This window comes from Alligator mississippiensis, chromosome 15, assembly GCF_030867095.1.
Source record: "Alligator mississippiensis isolate rAllMis1 chromosome 15, rAllMis1, whole genome shotgun sequence".
NCBI classification, from domain to species: domain Eukaryota; kingdom Metazoa; phylum Chordata; order Crocodylia; family Alligatoridae; genus Alligator; species Alligator mississippiensis.
In genome coordinates, this window is record NC_081838.1 from 13,301,462 (window position 1) to 13,313,196 (window position 11,735).

Sequence of the window (11,735 nt, forward strand, 5' to 3'; positions counted from 1 at the left end):
CTTGCGTGCAGGGAAGGATACATCGAGGGATCAGGCGGTGACGGGGAGAGGCGAGAGGCTGATCAGACCCCTATAGCCTTCTTGAGATACACGCTGGGTCTGATAGGCTCCGCAGCGCTTAGAGATCTTCACGAGACATGAAGTTCTCCTCCAGATGGTTGTGGAGTCCTCCCTTGCGGGGTTCTCCTCGGAGTTCTCCAACTTGGGCGGAAACCGCTCAAGCCTCTTATACGGCTAGCAAGCCAATCGCTAGCCGCCATGTGGGAATAATTTAGAACTGGCCAATAGTGGGACACAAATTTGTATACGAATGGCGGGAACTCCTTGCACTGTGCATTTCTCTTTTGCAACTAAGAAATGCACCCTGCAAAGAAAGCTACGAGTGGCGGGAAATAATTTAGCAGTGCCGAAGCACACACAAACAAAAATCATACCCTTGGGTTGTGACAGTTTGCATGGATTTAATTTGCCTCCATTAATGAGGACTTCGTGAAGGAACATCTTGAGAAGCTGGATACCTTCAAGTCAGCCGGCCCTGACAATCTACACCCCAGGGTACTCAAGGAGCTGGCGAGCATCATAGCCCAGCCTCTAGCACGGATCTTTGAAAACTCTTGGTGCTCTGGTGTAGTGCCCGAAGACTGGAAGAAGGCCAATGTGGTGCCTATCTTCAAGAAAGGGAGGAAAGTGGATCTGGCTAACTATAGGCCCATTAGCCTGACTTCTATCCCGGGGAAGATCTTAGAAAAGTTTATTAAAGAGGCCATCCTTAATGGATTGGCCAACGCCAACATCTTAAGGGATAGCCAGCACGGGTTTGTTGCGGGTAGGTCTTGCTTGACCAATCTCATTTCCTTCTACGACCAGGTGACCTATCACCTGGACAAGGGAGAAGAGATTGATGTCATATATCTTGACTTCAAAAAAGCCTTCGATCTGGTTTCCCATGATCGCCTCTTGGAGAAACTGGCTAATTGTCGCCTTGGGTCCTCCATGATCCACTGGCTGGAAAGTTGGCTCCGGGGTCGGACCCAGAGGGTAGTAATTGATGGAAGTCACTCATCATGGTGTCCTGTGACCAGTGGGGTCCCCCAAGGCTCTGTCCTTGGACCCATACTGTTCAACATCTTCATTAATGATGTGGACACTGGAGTCAGAAGCGGACTGGCCAAGTTTGCCGATGACACCAAACTTTGGGGCAAAGCATCCACACCAGAAGACAGGCGGGTGATCCAGGCTGACCTGGACAGGCTCAGCAAGTGGGCGGACGAGAATCTGATGGTGTTCAATGCCGATAAATGCAAGGTTCTCCACCTTGGGAAGAAAAACCCGCAGCATCCTTATAGGCTCGGCAGTGCTATGCTGGCTAGCACTATGGAAGAAAGAGACTCGGGGGTCATCATTGACCACAAGATGAACGTGAGCCTGCAATGCGATGCTGCGGCTAGTAAAGCAACCAAAACACTGGCTTGCATCCATAGATGCTTCTCAAGCAAATCCCGGGGCGTCATTCTCCCCTTGTACTTGGCCTTGATGAGGCCGCAGCTGGAGTACTGCGTCCAGTTTTGGGCTCCACAATTCAAAAAGGATGTGGAGAAGCTTGAGAGAGTCCAGAGAAGAGCCACGCACATGATCAGAGGTCAGGGAAGCAGACCCTACGATGACAGGCTGAGAGCCATGGGGCTCTTTAGCCTGGAAAAGCACAGGCTCAGGGGTGATCTGATGGCCACCTACAAGTTTATCAGGGGTGACCACCAGTATCTGGGGGAACGTTTGTTCACCACAGCGCCCCGAGGGATGATGACTAGGTTGAATGGTCATAAACTACTACAAGACTGTTTCAGGCTGGACATAAGGAAGAATTTCTTTACTGTCCGAGCCCCCAAGGTCTGGAACAGCCTGCCACCGGAGGTGGTTCAAGCGCCTTCATTGAACACCTTCAAGAGCAAACTGGATGCTTATCTTGCTGGGATCCTATGACCCCAGCTGACTTCCTGCCCTTTAGGCAGAGGGCTGGACTCGATGATCTTCTGAGGTCCCTTCCAGCCCTAATGTCTATGAAATCTATGATATCTATGAACTGAAAGCAGGGCTAGGTCTTGCTGTGGCAGATGTCCCAGGCAAGGACTGGAGCATACCTGGCTCTAGAAACCCCTGGACAACTTCTGAGCTCCTTGCGGGGCTGCTCCCAGCTATAGCAGCCCTGAGGCTGCTCTCACTTGTGCTGGGGGATGAATTGGTCCCTACATGTCTTTGGGGCTGTGCAAAGATGGCACGTGGTCTGCACTGAGCAGATCTCTGATGGAGCAGGGCATATGGGCCATAGCTGGGCAAAGCATTTGTACCCTTTGCTGTCACCTGCAGAATGAATACCGATGAATCAGCTCTATTCTGCACTGGGGAGGCCATATCTGGAGTCCCGTGTCCAGTTGTGGGCCCCCCACTACAGAAAGGATGTGGACACATTGGAGATAGTCCAGTGGAGGGCAATGGAAATGGCTGAGGGGCTGGGGGACATGACATATGAGGAGAGGCTGAGGGCACTGGGCTTATTTAGTCTGCAGAAGAGAAGACTGAGGTGGAATTTAATAGCAGTCTTCAACTCCCTAAGTGGCATTGCAAAGAGGATGGAGCTGGACTGTTCTCAGTGGTGGCAGATGACAGAACAAGGAGCAATGGGCTCCAGTTGCAGCAAGGGAAGTTTAGGATAGATGTGAGGAAAAACTCTCGCTAGAAGGGTAGTAAAGCACTGGAACGGATTAACTCAAAGCAGTGGTGGGATATCCATCCTTGGAGGTATTTAAGACCCGGGTAGACAAAGGCTTGGCTGGGATGATATAATTGGGGCTGGTCCTGCTTTGACCAGGAGGTTGGACTAGATGTGACCTCCTGAGGTTTCTTCCAACCCACATTTTCTAGGATTGTACAACAAGGAAAAGGCACCAAATGCTGCCCAGAACATTGCCCCCCCAGTACCAAGCATGGAGACAGCATTAGCCCAGAGACATCCATGGGTCTCTCATCTAGCCTGGTCTTGATTTGGGCATTTATAATAAAGACTTTCTTAAAAATGGGGAGCTTTGTGCGAGCACCAGGGCTCGTTCCAGGAAAGCTGCCCAATGCAGGGTTGGGGGAGTGGCTGCTGGGAAAGCTGGGGGAGAAATGAATAGAGATGGGCAATGTTCAGAGATGGACTGGGTGGATACATTTAATCTTTAACTCTTCAAGTTCTGTTAAACTTTTCTGGCTGAGTCCAGTTGTTAGGAATTGCCAGCACTGGGTGTGTTATGATTTTCATTAGCAATGCATGTCTCTGGAATGGGGCATGAACTGGTGCAGCGGAGATTTAAAAGACAGCAGGCTCAGAGCCAAGCCAGCTGTGTGGTGAATGTGTGCTGCCCAGGTGCTGGACCTTTTTTGCAAAGATTTCTTTCCTTCTTGCATATGAAATCCCGCTGGAAGTGGGAAGATGGAAATGTGGCTCCTTTCCAGAAACCTCCAGCATGTGCTACTACATCTGCGTGTGTGGGGCTTGTGAGATCAGGCCCTGGCTCTGCAGGGCGCACTGCAGAAAAGGAACTAGACCATAAATGTGTGGTGGAGGCCCAGCTTATGCAACCAGGCAATTTGTTCTAGGGATCCAGGCATGTAGGAGGGCCGACAGACACGCTCAGGCAGAGGACTGTCCTTTCTCTCACCTCTGATGTATAATTAACCTGTAGCACTCATGCTCCACTGGGTACATTACTTGTCTTGTCCCTCCCAGCTCTGCTTCCCAGGGAAGGTTCATTTTTGTTTTAATAAGGCCGCATGTTTCAGTGACTAGCGAATGAGACAGGGGTGCAGGACGCCTGGGTTCGCTGCCAATGGCCCGATGGGCTATCTGAGGCTGGTTGCTTCTTCTCTCTCTGCCTTTATTTGCCTGCTTAGCCTGGAAGCCCCTTGGGGCAGGGATGAGGCTAGACTCTTCCTAGGTGTATATACAGCGCCTAGTACAACGGGGGCCCTGATCTCAGCTGTGACCTCTCAGTGTTGGTAATGGCAACGGTACAGCTAGGATGATTGGGGCCAGCTGAGAATCAGCACCAACAGATCCCCTTTCCCTAGTACAAGCTCATTGCCCGTCAAAGAATAGCCATGAATTAATCCTTAAAAATGTGAGAGGGGTAGATTTCAGATTGTAGACTCTCCTTTGGCTTCTCTAGACCTTCCTCTCTCCCCATGAGCCCTTCCTAGTGTTACATCTGTGTATCAAACAAAAAGGATCAACTCTCCTCAATGCATGGGCCTTTTACCAGGTAAGGAAAGTCTGCAGACAATCAGGCTTAGCATAAAGGCTAAGTTTATTATCCTTGGGCTTGTGCAAAACAGTGGCGTGGTCTGCACTGAGCAGAGCTTGCCTGGCTCTAGAAACCCCTGGACAACTTCTGAGCTCCTTGCAGGGCTGCTACCAGCTATAGGGAGCTGGAAGTCTGGGCCAGAGCTGGGCAACTAATACAAATAGCACTATGAATAACTTCTACTGCAATATAATCAAGTCAACAAATCCACGCTCACCTCCTTCAGACATAATGAACAGGACATTAGTGGTTGATCAGCTTGTGAGGTCTTGTCTGGGGGTTCCCAGCTCTCACGTCTAGGCTCTTGCACAAGGTAGGCTCTCCCGGTCCGAGGATCAGCGTGGAGGGTCTTCAGAGTGGGCAGCCCATTGAATCCAAGCTACTTCCCAATTTTATACCTGTCTTGTTTATAGAACTTCATTTCTTATCCGAACACATCATTTGCCTATGGTTGTTCACTTATGGCCTATGGTTGTTCACTTCACTCAACAGCCAGTTCTCTATGGCTTGCCCTGCCTTAGATGGTCCCTTTCTGTCCAAGACCATACATTGTTTTCCTGTTTTTAACCAATTTCTTAGTATTCTTAATTCACCCTGACATAGAAAAGCTGCATTTTACAGAAACAAGGCTCGTTGCTGGGAAAGTCAAGCTACTTATGTCAAGAGGCCTTTGTTTTAGGCTAACACTAGGGAGGTGACCTGGTAATAGTGCTCTGTTACAGTGCTCTTGGAAGCAACCCCGATGTCTGTCACCACAATTCAACCTCAAAGCCTTCCTGGCTCGTGGTCCTAGCACTGACATGGTGGATGGAGGAGGACTATGGGCCAGTCAGCAAGGGCTCCTCTGGTCCTGTCTTGTGCTTGTGGGTCCTGAGAGGTGTGCAGGCAGCCCTGGCACTGAGCTGCCAACCCCTCTGTAGGACCTGGAATAGCTGTGAAGACCCTCCCAAGGCTGCAGCTCACAGGGAATTTAGGAGAGGTTGCTAATTTCCGGCTCTTAACAATCCTGCCTTGCTGCTAGTCTGCAGACAGGACCCCCAGCTGCCAGCTGCTGCATGAAGACAGAGCCAGGGGGAATGAGGAGAGGGGCCCCAGAGAGGCCAGGTTTGCACCAGAGTGCAGGGGCCGATGTTCCTGCACTCAGGGCCCACTGATTACGACTGATTTGACTGGGGTGAAAGCTGAGGTGCTTGTAAACCCAGCCTGTAAGGAGCTGGCACCAGACCAGCCAGCCTGCGAGAAGCCTTGAGGTCGGTCCAGACTCACTGGCCTTCTTGGGGTGCAGCTGCCCACAGGGGCGAGTCTGCAGCATGCTGGAGACACGTTTGGGTGCCAAGCCCTGCAGCTGCGGCCTCGCCATAGGTGGGGAAGAGAGCGTGGGCATGGGATGCAGTTGGCAGGAGACAAACTGCCTCCCCTCAGCACTGGGGAGCTTCCCCTGTGTTTATCATGTCTACTGCAAGTGGAAGAGCTTGAAAAATTGCAGGGAGGGTGGAGAGACCGACATGCTGGCCGTGCCGGGGTCCAGCCTGTTCAGCCTTGCCAGGAATGCTGCTGCACCAGAAAATCTTCCGCCACCCACCCAGGGCACGTTGAAAGGTGGAAAAGTCCAAGCACCACTTGCTGCAATGGTTATCAGACAGCATGGCAGGGAACAGGGCTGCCTTGTGCAATAGGGCCGCACGCTTCAGGACAGGGCTGGGGCCCTTGCACCGCCCTGGTGTTAAGGACCGGAGCCTGCCAACGCCTACGAGGCATGCAGGGGAGAACAGCATTCCTCACGCTCTCTAGGGCCAGTCCCTGCTCAATGCAGGGTGCTGGGAGAGCCCAGCCATGGCTCTGACCCTGCCTGGAGGTGCTCATATTCCTACATGGGGAAGCATTGCAAAGAAATCCCAGGTCATCCTGAGACTGTGGGCACTGGGTGCATACAAGCACTGAGCTCTTGGGAAAACCAGGCCTTGACTTTGGGTGCAGGGGGTATTACTGCCTGGCCCCACTGGCCTGCAGAAAGGGGCTGAAAACAGAGGCCCCCAGGAGAGGAGGTCTGTGACTTATTTCGGCTCCAGTCACTAAGCCGAGGGAGAGACAAAACCTGCTTGTCCCGATGCCTGTGCCAGTCTCCCTCTGTCCTGAACATCTCTGGCATCAGGAGCCCCATCCATGCCAAATGGCCTGTCCAAGTACATGGCATAGACCCTCTGCTGTCTGCCAGCGTGCAGTGCTGCTTTGATAGCACAGAGGCCAGCACTGAACCTCATCCCCAGCTGCTCAGGGGTGTTTGCCAAGAGCCCAATAGTATTACCTCTGGGCTTCTTGCCTGCTGGGGGCTGACCTGTTGCTTCAGTAGACCATTGCTGATGTAGGCTAGGGCATGCATTCCTACCCCCATGCTCCAGCACCAAACCAAATAACCAGCTCTATGCCTACAGCTTCCTTCAGAGTTGGGGCAAGAGAGACTCCTGGATGGTGATCCTTGCCCTAGTGCTCCTGCTCAAGGAGGAAAGCACCAATGCAAGACTGGGATGATCTAGCTGGGGATGGTCCTGCTTTGAGCAGGGGGTTGGACTAGATGTGACCTATTGAGGTCCCTTCCCACCCTCATTTTCTATGAAAGGCTCTGTTGATTTCTGCTGCGGGTGTGCCAAGGGATGTTTCCTTTCCAACAGATGATGCTAAATAGTGGCAGGATCCTGCTCAGACCAAAAAAAGCAGGTTGCAGAGTGCAGGCTATTTCATGAGCAGTGGTGTGGCCAGAACGTGATCTCCAACTTCCCTGTCTCTAAAAGGAGGATGCTGGCTCTAGGAAGTTGGGAAACTTCCATTGCAGCACACACTGGGTCAACTGTCAGCACTGCTGCAAGGCGAGATCATGCATTGCTTCACCGTTATAGTGTTTACTCTATGCCATTGGGTACCAGGGATGGGGTACTCACTCAGACCTCCATACCTTTGGGGTTCTGTCCTTGAGTCCCCTCACCATGATGATCCCCATTCTGAGAGAGAAGCCCGAAAATCCTTTATCCTCTTCGATACAAAGCCCATCCAAGTGAGCATCCTGGTCTCCTCTTTGCAAACCCTGGTTGGCCCACAGCTGGCAAACTGCATGGATATGCCTTTTAAATAATGAAAGCCAACCTTATAGCTCCACCCAGCTCCTCCAGGGTCAGGAACAGCTTGGATGGAGAGAACAGTGTTATTACTGGCTTGAGCTGCTGGCAGCCAGCTCAGAGATGGGAATTACATGCATTTCTGTAGCATTTCGGCGCTCAGGTTCGTACACACTATGCTGGGTACTTCCTGTGCTCGCAGCGAGAGAGATGCTGTCCTGCTGGTAAAGCAAAGAGTCGAACCTCATTTAAAGGCAGGGAAATAAAGAATCAGCCTTTGGTGACTTGGCCAGTGTCCTACAGTGGGGGACAGCACCCCGATCCGCTGGCAGCCAGGACGGGGTCTGACAGAGGCACTTCGTCTGACACAGAGGAAGGCCTGAGTCCGGGGTGCTGCATCTAGTCCCTCTCAGCTAGAACCCCTCTTCTGCCCTGCTAACTGCCACATTTGCCCATATTGCAGATGCCATTGTGCCCATGGAGGGCTGGGCCTCGGGGCATCTCAGTCCTACTGAAATGAAACCAACCTGGTTCAATTCCAGGCCCCTTTGGGAAATGCCAGCTCTTGGCTTTCACTCACTTCTTGTCTACAGGAAAACACTAGATGAGGAATTCTCCTCTTGCAAAATGCTCCTCAAGCTCCCAGCAGGGCAGATGCTTTTGACGCCCTGGTTCCGACTTGACATCTCTGGGTTTCTCTTGTGAGCTCCCCATAGGGGTTTGCACACCTCACAGTGCCACTATGGCATGGCAGGCATCCCGTGGCACCCATGAAAGGATTGTGCATCACCCTGGTTGAGAATCATAGGTTCACCTGATGATCCAGGCATGCATTTATCCAGGGGTACAAACCTGTCCGCTCACACCTGATGCCCTTGTAACACTGAGCCCCGGGGTTTCCGGAAGTGAGAGAGGAGCATGTACATCTCCCCAGACCTCCCCACCTGGCTTCCCATGCCCAGGCCAGCATGATCCAGAGCCAATACCCCCCATAGACCTGCCACATATAAAGCAATTGCAACATTTGTCCTCAACCAGGAAGAAGCCACCGCAATGAGGTGGTTTTACAGCTTGGAGGTGTAGGACTGCACTGCCTGGGCCCCAGAGTGGGCGTGAGCAGCATGAAGAATCTAACCAAGAGATGAGGAAAAAAGCGCCAGGAAACTTTTTTTAAGGAAGTGCCCTGAAGCCTTGAGTAATGCAGTGGTATGTGCGAGGCGGGGCTGCAGGCAGGTGGAAGGGGGGAAATTGCATAATCAGGGAAAGGGCTGGGACCCTGGACATACAATAAAAGCCGGAGCCCTCCACGCAGTCCGCATCTCCGCTGGAGCCCTCCGACCAGACTGCATCTCAACTACAGCACCTCTCTCTTCTGCCAAGATGAGCAAGGTGAGTCCCAGCCATCTGGGCTTCCTCAGTCTCTTGTGAAGGCTTTGCCATGAGTGTGCAGCATCAGGGGAGCTGGGAGGCTGGGGTCTTCCCTGCCCATTTCTTCTCCAGGCTCTCTATGAGCAGGGCTATGCAGGGAGGATATTTGTTGCTGAGCTGGTTTCAGACATAGCATTGCTGATTTTTGCACCCCCTGAGAAGCGAGAAGCCCTGCTGTGCTCTGCTCTGACAGCTGCCTAGGCCTGATTACAGCTTGAGTTCCTTGGCTGAGGTTTGAGAAGCCCGTTGGTATTCGGGAACCACTGTTTTTAGCTGCCCGGCTTGCAACCCCTTTTAGGGGCCTCGTTTCCAAACAGTGGGTGCTCAGTGCTTTGCCAAGTTCAGGCTCTGTCCCAGCATCTGGAAACAGACTTGCAGTGCTGCACATCTGTGGGCCCTGGAGAGGAATTGATGCATCTCTCTGCAGAGAGCTGCTCTCCTCATTCAGAGCAAGAGACCTTTCATGAGTACAGACTGCAGAAGTTTGCCCCGCCATATGAGTCCTCCCTGCAGAGCAATGAGGTGGTTGCTGCTGATAGCTAATCTGGCTCAATTGTTTCCTTGCTATTTGCCAGAAATGCCCTGATGCTCAGACCGAGCTGGAAAAGGCCATTGAGACGATCATTAACATTTTCCATCAATACTCAGTGCGCGTGGGGCACTTTGACACCCTGACCAAGATGGAGATGAAACTACTGATTGAAAAGCAGCTTCCAAACTACATGAAGGTATGTGAAATCCATTTGGGGTTGGCTGTTTGCTTCCTGGTGGGGAGGAGATTCTCAGCAATGTCAATCTGTGTAGCCCCCTCCCAAGGAAATGGAGCTGTTCTGTCCCCTTTGCTTTGCCCCTGCACTTGCCTCCTCTCCCCACCCCAAATCCCTCAGAATTGCCTCTCAAGCTGGTTGCAGAGAACTATGAGATCCAGGGGACGTGCAATCCAAATAGGAACCCCCAGGGCAGGATACAGGGGGCGTGGGGGAGATTGCTTTTCCTTTTTTTTTAAAGCACCCATCTCACCAGATGGAAAGTGATTTTTTGTGCAGGAATCTGATCGAGGTCCTAATCCAGAACCCAGCTCTGGAGGAGATGATGCCCAGAAAGGTCTAGTGCAGAAAGAAAGCACAGCAGCAAATGCTGGGTGTGAGCCAGTGCTAGAACAGCATCTTAATTGTGTCCAGGGCTGCATTTCCTTCTCCTGCATCCCCATCTAGTGAGCTCAAGACTCCTCCCTTGCACCCTGACCTACAGACCTGATGGAGACTCGTTCCCATCTGCAGTGAGGGGTGAAGCCAGGAGACAAGTGGCCAGAAGTGCCTAGTGTCTAAGGATGCTTTGTGTGCCTGAAGAAGGGTGTTTGTACCTGAATACTTGCAAAGAACAATTTCTCAACTATTTAGTTGGTCTAATAAAAGCTATCACATTTAATAAAAGATAGTCTTAGTTGGTCTAGTAAAAGATATTACTTGTCTGCCTAGTGTCTAAGGAAGATTTTAACCCATAGATCTCCAAGGGGTTGGGTCCTATCTGGCTGTCTGCAGTGGCCTGTCCCCTTCCCTGGGCTGTCTGAGGTTGGGGTGGGAAGGCTGTCGGTCTGACCCCATTCTCATTGCTTCTTTGAGTGCAAGGAGCCCACTCACTCATCCTGCTGCTCCTTCCCCTCTCCTCCTCCTGCAGAACCAGACCAAGCCCGGCGAAATTGATGCACTGTTCAAGGATCTGGACAAGAATAAGGATAAGCAGCTGAGCTTTGGGGAGTTCATGGTCCTGATCACCAGGGTGACCATCGCGACCCATGAGCACCTGCACCACTGTGGAGAGGAAGAGGGCCAACATCATCATCAGGATGAGCATCATCATCACTAAAGCAGAGGGGATCATGAGCTGGGGCCCAAACCCATGGGGGATTCCCCTTCATGGGCTCTGATGTTCAATTTGGCCTCTAAATAATAAAGATTTGCTCCAAATACCCCATGCATGCCAGTCTCCATTTGTGCTTGCCCAGACACTAGGCCAGCCGGCCCCCTGAAACATCATGCAGAACAGGAGCCTGGGACTCACAGAGCTTGGCTTGATAGCCCTGAGGAGCGTGAAGGGCCCCGAGAATAAGCCAATTCCAGCAGCTGCAGCCATCTCAGGGAGATTTCTTTGCCCTGCGAGGCCTGGCAGAAGCCTGGGGCCCTCTCTGTCTGCCTCTGATGCCCCTTCCTGCCTCTCCTTGTTGCCACATCACTAAGATGCTGTAAGCCCCTTGCCCTTCTGCCTCCCCTTCTCCCCAGCCATGGTCCATGCCACCCCAGGGAGCTGCAAGACCACGCTCCATGGTCCACACTCAGTGTGTGGCATTGCCTGAGCCCCCCTCCCATTCAGATGTCATGATGAGTGGGTGCAGGGGTCCCTGGAGGTGTTGAGGATGGTGAATGCAAAGAGCTCTGTGCAGGGCCGCAGCTCCGTCTGGCTCAGGCGCCGTGCACACAGAAGTCCCCGCAGGGTTAGCGCTCACTACTGATGGGGTCTGTGTGGCTCACGGCACAAATGTTTCAGTTCACATCCAGGCAAGGAGGCAGAGGAGCAAGGGCTGGGGGCAAGGGGCAAGGGAGAGTGAACATCCAGGCAGGGAGAAAATACCCTGAAGTCCTGGAGCCTCTGACACAGCCCAGCCACGGAGGGAGTCAAAGTAGGTTCAGCAGCTCCAGCTGGGGTCCAAGGGTCTGATCCTGAAGTCAGGATCCAGGACTGCGATGGGGCAGGGGCTGAACACAGGCTGGAGACAGGGCCCATGTCAGTGAGGCAGCACTGGGAGCCCACAGGAGGGTGCACAGATGACTGCAACCTCCTTCTGCCCCTGCCTGGTTCC

The 11,735-nt window shown here is 52.5% G+C and overlaps 1 protein-coding gene across 1 annotated transcript; it reads left to right on the plus strand.

The window, feature by feature from the left end:
• Positions 1–8,731: 8,731 nt before the first annotated feature.
• LOC102559056 (protein MRP-126) lies at positions 8,732–10,847 on the plus strand. Its single transcript, XM_006278518.4, has 3 exons — positions 8,732–8,839; positions 9,454–9,606; positions 10,556–10,847. Exons 1-3 carry the CDS (start codon positions 8,831–8,833, stop codon positions 10,742–10,744), a joined length of 351 nt encoding a protein of 116 aa, XP_006278580.2. The 5' UTR covers positions 8,732–8,830; the 3' UTR covers positions 10,745–10,847.
• The last annotated feature ends 888 nt before the right edge of the window (positions 10,848–11,735 follow it).

Excerpts from the sequence above, each read along its gene's own strand:
- LOC102559056 (XM_006278518.4), top strand. Across the intron at positions 9,607-10,555 it reads AGCTTCCAAACTACATGAAG|AACCAGACCAAGCCCGGCGA; the intron begins GTATGTGAAATC and ends CTCCTCCTGCAG.